Source organism: Aquarana catesbeiana, linkage group LG08 (genome assembly GCF_042186555.1).
Source record: "Aquarana catesbeiana isolate 2022-GZ linkage group LG08, ASM4218655v1, whole genome shotgun sequence".
NCBI classification, from domain to species: domain Eukaryota; kingdom Metazoa; phylum Chordata; class Amphibia; order Anura; family Ranidae; genus Aquarana; species Aquarana catesbeiana.
Window position 1 is genome coordinate 261,854,741 of NC_133331.1, and position 15,939 is coordinate 261,870,679.

Sequence of the window (15,939 nt, forward strand, 5' to 3'; positions counted from 1 at the left end):
GCGCAGAAGTCATCCGTATTTATACTGCATATGTAATTGGGCTTCGTTGTAGTCTTTGACAATGATGTCATATATTTTGAGGTTTACAATGGCTGTCTGTCTTCTTGCCTAGGACAACTGCAAGATATTATATACCTCTTTGGGTGTAGAGGGTGTGCTTAGGGCCTTCCTATATGGTGGTAAATGAGCAGAATCATATTACCCCTACTGCTTACATGTGATCGTATACACATCTTAGCCCCAGCCCTTCCACTCAAGCCAATATAGGAGCTGTGCCAAGGGCCAGATCCCTAGGTGGAGCTTTTTCTACCCCTGGCAGTCAGGCAACATAGTGTGTCTATTCAGGTGTGGTTAAGGCATCTGTGTCGCATGTGATGTCACCCATCGCTATTTTGTGGGTGGAAAGAGCAGCTGGGGTATTTAGAGGAGAGGAATATGCAATTGGCTAAAGGCAGAGGGGCTTTGTGGCTTTGTTGGGTGGTTTCTTCAGGTAGTGGTGAATGAACACTGGCATACTAGATAAGACTCTATCTTGGCAAGCTGCGGTGATTTGGATTTGGAGGGAGGAGTGATATTTCAATGGGAAATATGTATATATTTAAAGAGGTTGTGGACTGAATGACAAATTGGCTCTGTTTTGAAAGAGTGTTCCCAGGTGACTGCCTACTCGTTGGATTCAAAGTGGATATTTCCACCCGTTCACTAAAAACCCCAGCACCGTACAGCTCTGCATGCTTATATGAAATCATCTTGTATTCATTAGTGGAACTTTAGTCATGTTTAGGGTCATTGTTCTGCAGGAAGGTAAACCTCCTCCTTAGTCTCAAGTCTTTTTCAGAGTCTAACAGGTTTTCTTCTAAGATTGCCCTGTATTTGGCTCCATCCAGCTTCCCATCAACTCTGACCAGCTTCCCTATCCCTGCTGAAGAAAAGCATCTCCACAACATGATGCTTCCACCACCATGTTTCACGGGGAGGATGGTGTGCTGAGGGTGATGTGCAGTGTTAGTTTTCAGTCACATAGCGTTTCGCTTTTTTTAGGCCAAAAAGTTCAATTTTGGTCACATTTGACTGGAGCACCTTCTTCCACATGTTTGCTGTGTCCCCCAAATGGCTTCTTGCAAACTTAAAATGGGACTTCTTATGGCTTTCTTGCCACAATGGCTTTCTTCTTGCCACTCTTCCATAAAGGCCAGAGTGCACAACTAATAGTTTTCCTGTCGACAGATTCTCCCACTGTGGAGCTGTGGATCTCTGCAGCTCCTCCAGAGTTACCATGGGCCTCATAGGCTGCTTCTCTGATTAATGCTCTCTTTGCTCGGCCTGTTAGCTCAGGTGGACAGCCATGTCTTGGTAGGTTTTAAGTTGTGCCATACTCTTTCCATTTTCGGATGATGGATTGAACAGTACCCTGTGAGATGTTCAAAGCTTGGAATATTTTTTTTTATAACCTAACCCTGCTTTAAACTTCTCCACAACTTTATCCCTGACCTGTCTGGTGTGTTCCTCGGCCTTCATGATGCTGTTTGTTCACTAAGGTTCTCTAACAAACATCTGAGGGCTTCACAGAACAGCTATATTTATACTGAGATTAAATTACACACAGGTGGACTCTGTTTACTAATTAGGTGACTTCTAAAGGCAATTGGTTCCACTAGATTTTAGTTAGGGGTATCAGAGTAAAGGGGGGTAAATACAAATGCCCGCCACACTTTACAGATTTGTAAAAAAAAAATTAAATAAACATTTATCATTTTCCTTCCATTTCACAATTATGTGCCACTTTGTGTTGGTCTATCACATAAAATCCCAATTAAATACATTTACGTTATTGGTTGTAACATTGAAATTTCAAGGGGTATGAATACCTTTTTTAAGGCACTATGCGTGTGTGTGTGTGTGTGTGTGTGTGTATATATATATATATATATATATATACACACACATAGTGCTAAAGATACATACAGATATATATATATACCAAACAAAATAATTAAACATATCATTAAACAAATGAGTAAATCACGTGTGTCATTAGATCCCAATGAGAAACGCACCTGTGGCCACCTAAAGTTCAGGAATTAACCATTGGGTGGAGAGGAGAGAAGAAAATCCTCCTCCCTTCACCCAACAAAAATACCACATAAAGAAAGTGATAGCAACGGTAAATATCTAATGTGAAAAGAAAGAAAAGGAGACCACAAGTTCGATGTAGAAGAAAAATGACACAAAATAAGCAGAAATCTGGTGCTGTAACCTCTAGCAACTAATCAGTGAGATGTAATGTGTGCTGTAACCTATATGTGCATATATTATATCACATTCATGATATGCCCTTCCAATTTTGCTAATTAAATTTTGACCTTTCCCTCAATACAGTAGTGGAAATGTACAGTAGTGGTATATGTAGTGACTGTTTTTCTAATGCCTTTTATAAGAATACATGTGGATGGACATTTAAATATCATGGAGAAAATTATTAGCCACTGTATAAAAAGCTGAGAGGATGTTTAGTTTCCAAAATGATTTGAGGTAATGTCAGTGTAGGATTTTGGTCTGGCTGGATGACTTTTCATAGGGCGGTATAAGCCTATAGGGCTGTGCAGATGTTTAAGTGACATTTCATTTTGTAGGCTTCGGTCCCATGGCAAGAAGTTCAATCTGGCAGGAAGTCCCAACTCCTGGATTTGTTGTTCTTTTTGGTCTTTACTGTTCTAACCTATTAGCAATTTGATTCATTTATTAATTATTTTAAGTGCCATATTTTGATTTGAGATGTGCTTCCTGGTCCCTTGGATGCCCTTCTTGATGGGGTGTTTCTGAATGTTCCGGGTGTTTCGGGTTTAATGGACAAACAGCCATTGTATACATACAAGTCTTGTAGTAAGACACACAGTGAAAGCTATAAATAACTATAAATACAAAGCTATATTTTGTACACATGTGCATTTTTTAAATTCATCACCTTGGTTTATCGCAGATCGCATCGACAATGAAACTCTTGATGAAGAAGCATTGAATAACTGTAAAATGCTTCCCTCGTTTCACTGTGGGAACCAGCATTAGGATATGCTATGATAAACTGTATATAGTGACAGTTATTTAGCCACTTCAGCTCCAGAAAGTTTTACCCCCTTAATTTTTTGCTATTCGACACTGCGCTATTTTAACTGGTAATTGTGCGGTCATGCAACGCTGTAACCAAACAAAATGTATATGATTTTTTTCACACAATTAGAGATTTCTTTTGGTGGTATTAGAAAAACCCAGTGGTTATCAATTTTTTGCGATATAAATGAAAAAAGATTGAAAATTTGGAAATTACATTTTTTACTTTCTGCTATAAAACATATCCAATAAATGAATCCAGTGTTTTGTAAAAAAAAAAAAAAAATCCCAATAAGTGTATATTAATTGGTTTGTGTGAAATGTATAGCATCCACAAAACTATGGTATGTACTGTACTAATATATATATATATATATTTTTATTTTTACACCACTAATGCCGGTGATCAGTTACTTATAATTAGACTGTGATAGTATGGTGGGAAATCTGACACGGGGGGGGGGGGGGGGGGGGGACTGACTGCCACTGGCATCACCAGTGACACTAATACAGTGATCAGTGCTAATAATATACAGTCACTGTATTAATGACACTGGCAGGGAAGAGGTTAACATCTAGGGAAGGGGTTAAATGTGTGCCTAATAATATGTAATGTGTGTTTTATGTGCTGCTTTTACTAACGCATCTCTTTGCAGGAAAAAAAGACAGAGAGATCATTCCCTCTGTACAGAGTCCTGTGTTAAATGAAAACACAAGGATCTAGGCTGTGACTGGACACAGCTGATCAGCAGGTCTCAGCCATAAATCATTGTACTTGCTGACAGACTCCCGCTGTGTACAATCAAAACCGGAAGCAGGCAGCAACATACAGTACCACTATGTTGATTTGCCTGCATTGACTGCCCATCTGCAGTACATTGTGGGCAGGAGGTCCGGAGTGGTTAAATATTTGTGTCAACATAATATTCTAGCTGGACAATGATAATTGTCTAAAAAAAAAATGTTGTTTGTTATAAAAATCAGTTTTGAAGATATCCAGGGTGGGTTATGGAAATGACCTATTTTTAATGGATGTATAACTAAAATGTTTTTGTTTTATGTTATATTTTGCCTTAATGAGGTGCCTCAAAAGTCCACGTTCCTTTATTTTTATGATTTAACAGCTTCACCAGAAGAGGCAACTATCTGTTTTCAAGAGCTCTGAGCTTTACCTGCGCAGGGGTATTAGATTCATGACCCACAGCCTGGCATCCAAACACGGACAAGGAAATAGACACACAGAACAGCAAGAGATTGAGGATCAGAAGTATAGCAAGAACTGCTATCGCGCCAGCCTGTAAAAACCAAGATGTAAGCAAAGATTAATACAGCATCATGCCACACTATGCTATATGATCATATACTATACATATCACAGGTTTAAGAGGGCATTTCAGAAGATCAGTCCACTCGTAACTGATATTTTACAGGTGGAACCTGTTGGGATGTACCAATCTCTGAATTCTCTAGTGGTGAGATCTCCCTCTACCCTTGTGCACCTAAGAACTTTGGGTGTTCCTTACCACCTTTGTGTTTTTTAGCTCTTCCTTAAAGTCCACTCCATAACCATAATTTCTGCTTCTATGATAGTTGTAGTGTTTTCTGGGATCTGTTCCTAATGCCGCTAACATACAACCAGACTTTCCGGCAGAAAAGGTCAGATGGAATCATTCCATCAGACATTCCGATCGTGTGTGGGCTTCATCTGACTTTTTCTTTCTAAAATTCTGATGGACCTAGAAATAGGAACTGATTCCATCGGAAAGATTTGAAACATGTTCTGTCGGGAAAAACGCCCATCTGTATGCTATTCCGACAGACCAAAAACGACGCAAGGGCAGCTATTGGCTACTGGCTATTGAACTTCCTTTTTCTAGTCCCGTCGTACAGCATTGCGTCCTAAACGATCGGACTTTGGTGTGATAGTGTGTAGGCAAGTCCGTTTCAGCGGAACTCTGTCGGAACTCCATCGGAAAGACCGTTGGAGTCTATTCTGACGGAAAGTCTGGTCGTGTGTATGCGGCATAACTCATTGATTGGTTTTGGTTGTTGAAACGGAAAAAACTTATAGAGAGTGCTCAACCCCATTAAAAACAGACAAACCTCCCTCTGGTCAAACCCACCTCTACCACTTACAAAGCTTTATTACCCTCAGTCCACTTTGGTCTGGAGGATTTGTTCTCTAAGTGGCAGGGTGAGATCCCTGATCTGGATTTGGAAGACTGGGAAGACGCCTGGGAGTTTCCTTTTCTACAACTTGTCTCCATCAGAGATCGATTGATACAATTTAAACTGATTCACAGGGTTTATTTGTCATCCCAAAGATTATCCAAAATGTACCCAAATTCCTCCTTCAACTATTGAAAGTGTGGTAAAGCAGATGCTGACTTCAACCATATGTTATGGTCCTGTCCCAGGATCCAGGCCTTTTGGATGGAGGTCAAAAACTTCATTGAAACTTTGATCATGATCCATGTTCCCCCGAATGTGTCGATCTGCTTGCTGGGTCTGCTGGGCTCCCTGGCCCGCCGTCGAGCAACCAGAACTCTAATAGGACTGCTATTATTTTATTCTAGGAAGGCTTTACTCATAAAATGGAAACAACCAGAGGTACCCACTTTGAATTCATGGAAATCGTTGATCAACTCAGCGGTGCCACTATACAATGTGGCCTATCTCGCCAGATGCTGCCCAGCTAAGTTTGACAAAATTTGGCACGTGTGGTTAGAATCAGACATCACGCAGGCAACACAATAGGATCCAGATGCCTTTGTTTGTTTTCTTTAACTAAATGCCTTGTAGAGGTGAAGACCTAATATTGCTGTTATCTGAAGGTACACCTAGATGCATTATCCTCAACCTCAGCACCTCTCCCTGAAGTGGTCACCTGAATTATACAATCCTTCCCCATATCCCTCCAATTTGACGACACAAATAGTTTAACTTTTTAGTTGTTTCAATAGAATATATTTGATCTTATAGGACTGTTACAATGTATGTTGTTTAAGCTGGGGTATGCCCAGAGGCTTTATTATGTAACCCTCTTTTTCACAGGAAAACTCAATAAAAAGCATTAAAAAAAAAAAAAAAAAAACGGACAAATCTCAATGGCAAAAGGTGGGCAAGTAAATCTTGTCAAAAAACTCTATAAATAGTGTATATTATACCTTTCTAAATCTATGTAGAGCATAGTCATGTATTGTATTTCTGTATTTCAATAAATGTACCTGTTGATCCTGCCAGCTAAGGCCCATTTACCCTAGCATAGCATGACATCGAGCATTGCACATCTGCATGTATTTTGCACATTGTCACACTTTTAGTACCATGCATTGTTTGCGCATGAATGCACTTCTTGCCTAGTATGTTTGTGGCGACATTAACAATGATTGGCAAGAGAAAAAAAAAGCATTTTTGTGTGTTACGTGTATGCATGAACACTTGCACAGTTTTGAATGAGTTTCAATGGGGCCTAAGAGCATTAAAAACTGTTTCCCATAGCAGGGTGGCAAAATTCCTGCAGCACTTCTGAATGCTCCAAATATTATTTTACTAGAGACTATTGCTGTACTACTGTACATGAAGGTGTTCCCAAAATCCCAGAATTTCTTGCTCTCCTGAGTCCTGTCCCTGAGCTACTTACTATATCGATAATAAAATAAGAAATATGTTTTTTGCCTTAAACATTTACAATATGCAATTAGCAACGTGATTAAATGTAGATATTAAGTGCAAATTTCAGTATTTAGGCTACAAAGTGGTTGTAAACTCTGTTACACCGCTTTTTCCTACAGGCTAAGCCTATAACAGGGCTTACCTGTAGGTACCGTGAATATCTCCTAAATTTGCACAGCTTAAGAGATACTCAGTATATACTCTGCTGCCGACGCCATTGGCGCATGCGCACTGAAGAAACGGTGCCGTTTCTTCAGGACTTGTACCGTGACCTGCAGCTCCCGTGCGGGAGTGACGTCATTGCGCCTCTGGCCAATCACAGCGCCAGAGCAGTGAACCCAGAAGTAACTCCAGTGGAAGATGTCGGCCCTGTACTTGGAGTGCTGACTCCGATTCAGGGCATCGTTCTGAGGAAAGTATTTTGTAATGAGCTAGTATGTGATGCATACTAGCTCATTATGCCTTTGTCCTGCAGGGTTTGTTTGTTTTCCGAGGTTTACAACCTCTTTTAAACTGTAATTTTGTAACTTTTGGAAATTCCAGTAAAAACCTGGCTGGGCCAGTAAATTTTGGGTGTTGTGTCGGTAAATTTCAATCCAGTAGGTTGGCAAAACTGCTTGGCGCCTAAAGTACCAGGAGACACCCCATGCTGTGACAGCGACCATAGTGCATGAGTTGTAAATTCTCAATACAACTGCTCTGCACAACATGATGATGTTGCAGTGACACTACCGCATTCTCATGTAGAGCGGAAGATATAGAAATGTCGGTGTGAAGTATACAGTATTTCACATAAAAAGTTTATACTAGGGTTATCCCGATACCGATACTAGTATCGGTATCGGCACCGATACCGAGCATTTGCCCAAGTACTTGTACTCGGGCAAATGCTCCCGATGCTTCCCCGATACCTAAAAGTCAGCTGTGATCGGCGCATGGGGGAGATACAAGCTTCTCCCCCAGCGGCTTTCAGCTGCTTTAGTGACACAGCGGTGATCGCTCACCGCTGACTGTCACTGCATCCTCCTCCATGCCCCCTCCTTTCCTCTGTGCCTCTCCGCTGTCCCCCTCCGTTCTTCTCTCCTTTTCTGTCCCCCTCCGCTGTCCCCTCCGTTCCTCTTTCCTCCTCTGTGCCTCTCCGCTGTCCCCTCCGTTCCTCTTTCCTTCCCTGTGTCTCTCCGCTGTCCCCTCCGTTCCTCTTTCCTCCTCTGTGCCTCTCCGCTGTCCCCTCCGTTCCTCTTTCCTCCTCTGTGCCTCTCCGCTGTCCCCCTCCGTTCCTCTTTCCTTCCCTGTGCCTCTCCGCTGTCCCCTCCGTTCCCCCTCCTTCTCTGTCCCCCTCCGTTCTCCCCCTCCGTTCTCCCCCTCCGTTCCTCTTTCCTTCCCTGTGCCTCTCCGCTGTCCCCTCCGTTCCCCCTCCTTCTCTGTCCCCCTCCGTTCTCCCCCTCCGTTCTCCCCCTCCGTTCCTCTTTCCTTCCCTGTGCCTCTCCGCTGTCCCCTCCGTTCCCCCCTCCTTCTCTGTCCCCCTCCGTTCTCCCCCTCCGTTCCGCCGTCCTCCTCCTCCTTCCTTTGTGTATGGATAGAGTCAGCTGACTCTGTCCATTCACATAACTGAAACATTGTAATCTCTTGTGATTACTATGTGTCAGTTTATGAATGGAGAGGAGCCGCTGTCTTCTCTCCATTCATTCTCAGTGCAGCTAAGGCTGCAGAGAAAGGGACTGGGGAATCTCTATCCTCGGTCTCTTTCTTTGTCTCAAGGGGGAGATATCAGAGGTCTGTTAAGACCCCTGATATCTCACCAAAGCCCCCCAACAGGGCTGATTAAAAAAAAAAACAAAAACAAAAAAAAACACATATTGCAATAAAGAATAAAAAAAAAATTATTGTAAAAAATTAAAATTGTAAATTTAAAAAAAAAACAAAACACAACACAAAAAAAAAAAAAAAAAGCACTGTTAAAAAAAAAATAAAAAAAAACACTGTCACGTGACATAAAAAAAAAGTATCGGTATTCGGTATCGGCGAGTACTTGAAAAAAAGTATTGGTACTTGTACTCGGTCCTGAAAAAGTGGTATCGGGACAACCCTAGTTTATACCCTAGAGGAACCCTTGAAATAATTTTTCAGGTCTCAGGAAACCCCAGCTAAAATGAAATAATTAGGGTCAAAAGGGAGAATTTCCCCCACAATGATGGTCAGTGGGAAGAATGCTTCCCCTAGAGTGGTGATTACAATGCCACCCTTACAGCAGCTAAAAAGATTGGCGTCCTGCTTCTGGTTCTGTCAATTGGCGTTAGACCCAAAACTATGAAGGCATCATCAGATGGGAGGTAATTGGCCCCAGCTCAGGAAACCCCTAGCAACTTTTATAGGAACCCTGGTTGGGGGTGGAGGCTCCACACCAACTGCCTTGTAATTGTGTTAAGCACATTGGATTAACACTTCTTCTAACAATAAACTTACTGTATCTATACATATTCAAATATCAAATATCATAGTGAAGTTTGCTGGTGACACCACTTTAGTTGGACTTGGATGCTAGATTATAACAAGAAAGCTTAATATTGCAAAAACAGAGAATAATTGTGGATTATAGTAGATCAGGAAAAATCAATCATTCCCTTGTGCACAAATAGGTGGCGAGGAAATTGAAAGGGTGGATGAAATTCCTGAGTGTGCATATCACTAGGAAGTTATCATTGTTTCAAAATAACTGTTTTCTAGCGGGAAAAAAATGCAGCAGAGATTTTTTTTCTTAGAAGATTGAAAAAGGTCAAATTGTCCTTGAGGCTTCTGGTCAATTGTTATCATTGCAACTTTGAGAGTATTCTTCTCCACTGTGCTATGTAGTGCGGTATGCCAGCTGCAGGGTGGAGGATAACAAGTTCCTGTAATTTGTGGTGAAAACACAACAGATTTACAGTGCCTTGAAAAAGTATTCATACCACTTGGAATTTTCAACATTTTGTCATGTTACAACCAAAAACGTAAATGTATTTTATTGGGATTTTATGTGATAGACCAACACAAAGTGGCACAAAACTGTGATGTGCAAGGAAAATGATAAATGGTTTTCCAAATTTTTTACAAATAAATATGTAAAAAGTGTGGTGTGCATTTTTATTCAGCCCCCCTGAGTCAATACTTTGTAGAACCACCTTTCGCTGCAATTACAGCTGTGAGTCTTTTTGGGGATGTCTCGACCAGCTTTGCACATCTAGAGAGTGACATTTTTGCCCATCCTTTGCAAAATAGCTCAAGCTCTGTCAGATTGGATGCAGAGAACAGCTGTCAACAGCAATTTTCAAGTCTTGCCACAGATTCTCAATTGGATTTAGGTCTGAACTTTGATTGGGCCATTCTAACACATGAATATGCTTTGATCTAAACTATTCCATTGTAGCTCTGGCTGTATGTTTAGGGTTGTTGTCCTGCTGGAAGGTGAACCTCCGTCCAAGTCTCAAGTCTTTTCCAGACTCTAACAGGTTTTCTTCTAAGATTGCCCTGTATTTGGCTTCATCCATCTTTCCATCATCACTGACCAGCTTCCCTGTCCCTGCTGAAGAAAAACATCCCCACAACATGATGCTGCCATCACCATGTTTCACGGTGGGGATGGTGTGTTCAGGGTGATGTGCAGTGTTAGTTTTCCGCCACACATAACTTTTTGGGCTAAAAGCAAAATGCTAAGTTTTGGTCTCATTTGACCAGAGCACCTTCTTCCATATGTTTGCTGTGTCCCCAACATGGTTTCTTGCAAACTGCAAATGGGACTTCTTATGGCTTTCTTTCAACAATGGCTTTCTTCTTGCCACTCTTCCATAAATGCCTAATTTGTGGAGTGCACAACTAATAGTTGTCTTGTGGACAGATTCTCCCACCTGAGCTGTGGATCTCTGCAACTCCTCCAGGGTTACCATGGGCCTTTTGGCTGATTCTCTGATTAATGTTCTCCTTGCCCGGCCTGTCAGTTTAGGTGGACGGCCATGTCATGTTAGGTTTGCAATTGGGCCATACTCTTTCCATTTTTGGATGATTGATTCAAGAGTGCTCCGTGAGATGTTCAAAGCTTGGGATATTTTTTATAATCTGACCCTGCTTTAAACTTTTCCACAACTTTATCCCTGACACCTGTGGTGTGTTCTTTGTTTATGATGCAGTTTAGAGAATTTGTGGGGTAGGGGTAAGTGGCGCTACCTCTAATGGGGTATCTATTGTGGTAAATTATGCTAAAATGTGCAACTGAGAGCGAGCGCTCAACAAGAATACTTTTGTGCGTAAATGTGTCCCCACCTCTTGTGTAAAAAGGGGTCTAATCTGTAAGAAACCCCTCTTTTCAGCAACAAAAGTCCGACAGCCTGTCCGACAGACTTTCGACGGACTTTTGGTGGACTTCCGACTGACTTTCTAATGAACGGACTTGCCTACAAACGATTACACAAAAGTCTGACAGATTTGTACGTGATGACGTACACCGGACCAAAATAAGGAAGTTGATAGCCAGGAGCCAATAGCTGCCCTAGTGTCGGTTTTTGTCTGTGGGACTAGCATACAGATGAGCGGAATTCTGGGTCCGGCGGAGTTACGACGTAAAGATTTGAAGCATGTTCCAAATCTAAAGTCCGTCAGATTTGCGACTGGAAAAGTCCACTGAAGGTCCGTTGAAGCCCACACACGATCGGATTGTCTGCCGGATTTGGTCCGTCGGACCAGTTTGGTCGAAAAGTCAGACCGTGTTTGCGCTGCATTAGAGTTGCCACCTTATCCCTTTAAACCAGAACAAATACCAATTACACAGGTTCTGAGGCTGGTCAAGGTGGTAATTAAACTCACTTGGTACCTTATCTGCATTAAATTAGCCTCAGAACCTGTGTAATTTATATGTGTTCGGGTTTAAAGGGATGAGGTGGCAACCCTAGCTGTTCCTCCTCCTAATACCAAATGAGGTGATGTTTACTCCCACTGATGCTAAGCAAATTTCCACTCCCACTGGCCACAGTCAGGCCCCCCTAGAATTTGAAGGACAATAAACTGGCCTTTTGTTTATAATGTTTGGAGACCCCTGGTCTAAAGCAAACTACCCAGTTTCTTCCTACTATTTGCTGGACCTGTATTGCGCCTACTTAAATATTAAAGCAGCCCAGTCAAAAACTAAACTTAAACCTGTTCCCACCCCAAAACTAAACTTAAAACTGCTCCCACCCCATTCTAAGTCCTATATTAACTACAGGAAAGATGCTTATACTCACCCAATCCCTAGATGCAATGGTCAAGTCACATGATCTCCAGAGCAGTCAGCTTTAGTGAAAAGGAGAAATCTTTGATAACGACTGCTATGCCTATGAGGTGACGTCGCCATTAGACTTATTATGGAGCATCTGCTGTCAGCAGGCCCTCCTCTACCCGGAAGCCAGCACTGGGAGCCAATCACATGACCATACAAGAGCACCCTCAAGAAGCTTTTGACTGGACTTATTTATTGGCTGGAATTGCTCTACAGTATAAGTGTCTAAGAAATAAAGAAAGTGAAAACTTACAATGTTTTCCTTGAAGGTGCCACTATAGTAGTTATTTACTGCATTCAATAGAGCCAGATCTGCACAGACCAATATGAACGCAATGAAGCTGAAGATAGCTGTAATGATGTTCATAGCAAGAGAGCCCCTGATCTGGAAAAGACACATATGCATATGTTACAGATTTAATATTGTTTATATTACCTTTTACCATTTGTTTTGCCCTCCAAATCAACATGATAACAATTTTTTACCAAATAATTTTGTTTTTAAAAAAATATCACTAGCTCTCCAAAGAGGTGTCATTGTTTGGTTTGTCTGATGGTCTTTGCTTGGAGGGGCTGTCTGTAAACATCACAGCACCATCTCTCAGATCTTTTTTTTAAAGAGTGGTTCATGAAAGAACACATCTCCAGCATACCTTTCACATAATGCTTTAGAACAAAAGGACTGGTGGCACAAAAAACTAATAGCTCTGGGAGGCAAGCAACCACAGTACAAATCAGGAGAGAGGAGGAGAGAGAAACGATGATGATTGAAGTCCTTCACAAATGAAACGAAGGTGAGTTCTTGCTAGTTGTTGCAGCTTGTAAGGGTTGTATTGTGGAGGTTTGTAGGGCATTGACTTAAGACAAGTGTGGGGAAAAAAGATAAAGCTAAAATTCAGTTAAAATTTCAAAAGACACTGCAATCATATATGAACAATATGTATTCAATGGGTCAGTCGATCCAAACTGACTTTTTCATGTTTTATGGATTCAAGATAGTTAAAATCCCTGACTTGTTTTCTTTCTTTCTGGTACTTATTTGGTAAGATCTCTGCTCTGAGCTCTAAGTTTCTGAGTCTGCACACTTGCTGTAAACTATTATCCTAAAGTCGCTTCCTAACAGTGACAAGAGTGGGTCATGCCTGCGCAATGTGTGAGTGCAACTTAGGGTTGCCACCTTTTCTTCAAGCCAAACCCGAACATGCCACGGCATGGCATATGGTGGGTGTGGTCATATTGTGTTAACAATGGGAGGAGCCTAAAGGGGCATGATTAAATAAAACAAAAGCGTTCTTGTACCCATATAATATGCTCACTTTGCTGTGCCACAAGCAATAGTCTCACTGACATGTGTAAACCTCTGCACAATCATTTAAAAAAATAAAACTTCCATCACTACAGAGGTAAGTGTAGTGGAGACCAGGGGCGTTAGTTCCCCTTTTCATTTTCTTTATATACAGAGGGTATTACGGTATGTGCAGCAAAGGAGTGCAGAATTTACAGCAGTATGTACAAGAGTGTGGAGCGTATGATGGTATGTGCCGGAAAGGAGTGCAAAGTGTAAGACATTATGTACAGGAAACGTGTGCAGAGGGTAGGTAGTATTTTCAGGAGAGGAGGGTGGAACATTGACCAGTATATGCAGCAGAGAAGTGCTGAGGGTATGACAGTGGGCACTATGTACAGGAAAGGAGTGTGGAGGGTATGACAGTGGGTGGTATGTACAGGTGAGGAGTGTGGAGGGTATGACAGTGGGTGGTATGGGTGGGGGGGTTGGAGAACTGTATATATGGATGGTATATGGGGGAACTGTATATATGGATGGTATATGGGGGGAGGGACTGTATATATGGGGGGAACTATATATGGATGGTATATGGGGGGTGAGAACTGTGTATATGGATGTTATATGGAGGGGGGGAGTGAGAACTGTGTATATGGATGGTATATGGGGGGGAGTGAGAACTGTATATATGGATGGTATATGGGGGGAACTGTATATATGGATGGTATATGGGGGGGACTGTATATATGGATGGTATATGGGGGGGACTGTATATATGGATGGTATATGGGGGGGACTGTATATATGGATGGTATATGGGGGGGGGGTGAAAACTGTATATATGGATGGTGTATGAGGAGGAGAGACAGAACTATATGGATGGATGGTATATGAGGAGGTGGCAGAACTGTATATATAGATAGTGTATGGTGGGGGGAAGTGGTGAGGACTGTATGTATGATGTATGGGGGGGAGGGGGGTGAGGAAACTTTGAAATCCTGGAATAATAACATGGCAAAAACATACTTTACAAGCTAGTCTCTCAGCGTGATCTCTGCACACTTCTCAACAGAGCAGCAGGGAACGGGGAGGCTCCGCCTTCAACCCCACCTCTGTGTCCATTCTACAGCCAGCCAGAGGAGAGCACCCGGCAACATGGAGGCTCCGCCTCGGTGTCCCGTCTGCAGCCAGCTTGACTGCAGCACACTGAGCAGATGGAGGCGAGCCACTGACAGTGCAGGGGGTAGATAGGGAGGCAGTAGGAGTGGATATCATAGCGGATCCAAACTCGGGACACAGCCGTGGTGGCACAGATTAGGCTCAGGCACAGTAAGCCACCGGCGTGTCTGAATAATGTGCCTGGGTCTCAGGCTGGCAGAAACATAAAAGACACGTGTTTCAAAACCCGGACTGTCCGGGTGAATCACGGACAGGTGGCAACCCTAGTGTAACTGATTCTTTTATCTCCACCAGGGATGCACGTGGCAGGGTGACAACACAGAGGCACAGTAGAGAGGCAGTTTTCATCCTATAGCAGTAAGCAGGGCGGTCTTTTCGCATGGGCAGCCCTGGAGCTGAAGCGGGCTGCAGGGTGAGTGTCAGAAATAGCTGTGACCAGAAATTTGTGGACTTACACAGAGAATACCAAAAACTATTGACAGCGCCAGAACACCTCGAATGGGCAAAAAGTTCTAAGTGAACATGTGAACCCTATTAAAGTCTGTGGGACATGAACATGAAAACTCAAAAGTCCTTATTTTAAAGGCTTATATGCAAGTTATTGCCATAAAAAATGTACGGGGACCCGGGTACTGCCCTAGGGGACATGTATTAATGCAAAAAAAAAGTTTTTAAAATGATCATTTTTTTCAGGAGCAGTGATTTTAATGATTCTTAACCAGTTAAAGACCAGCCGCCGCAGTTGTACTGCAGCAGGTTGGCTCTCCTGGGAGAATTACCTTCATTGTATGTAGGCCACTTTAAGACCACTAAGATGTCCACCGCCCACCCGCGATCGCTCCTGAGAGAGGCAGAACGGGGATCTGTCAATCTCAATTCTGTCAGGGGAGGAGAGACAGATCTGCTGTCCCTGGTGATTAGGAACATCGATCTTTCTCCTGCTTCAGTCACTACACTGCCCCACATTAGAAACACCTCCCAGGGAACACGTAACCCCTTGATCGCCCCCTAGTGTTAACCCCTTCCCTGCCAGTGACATTTATACAGTAATCAGTGGCTATTTTTAGCACTGATCGCTGCATAAATGTCACTGGTCCCAAAAAAGTATCAAAAATGTCTGATCTGTCTGCTGCATTGTTGCAGTCCCGCTAAAAATCACTGATCACCACCATTACAAGTAAAAAAAAAAAAAAAAATAATAAAAATGCCATAAATCTATCCCATATTTTGTAGACGCTATAACTTTTGCGCAAACCAATCAATATATGCTTTTTTGGGGTTTTTTTTACTAAAAATATGTAGAAGAATACATATCGGCCTAAATTGAAATTATTTTTTTTACATTTTTTGGGGGATATTTATTATAGCAAAAAGTAAAAAATATTGTTTTTTTTTATTCAAAATTGTC

At 42.1% G+C, this 15,939-nt stretch overlaps 1 protein-coding gene across 1 annotated transcript in view; it reads right to left on the reverse strand.

Moving 5' to 3' along the window:
• Window positions 1-15,939, reverse strand: part of LOC141105371 (membrane-spanning 4-domains subfamily A member 4A-like) — a 119,006-nt gene that overhangs the window by 14,657 nt on the left and 88,410 nt on the right. Inside the window, exons 5-6 of the mRNA XM_073595238.1 lie at window positions 12,321-12,452; window positions 4,281-4,403 (exon numbers count right to left, since the gene is read on the reverse strand). Coding sequence (XP_073451339.1) covers window positions 4,281-4,403; window positions 12,321-12,452 — 255 coding nt within the window. The remainder of the gene's footprint in view (window positions 1-4,280; window positions 4,404-12,320; window positions 12,453-15,939) is intronic.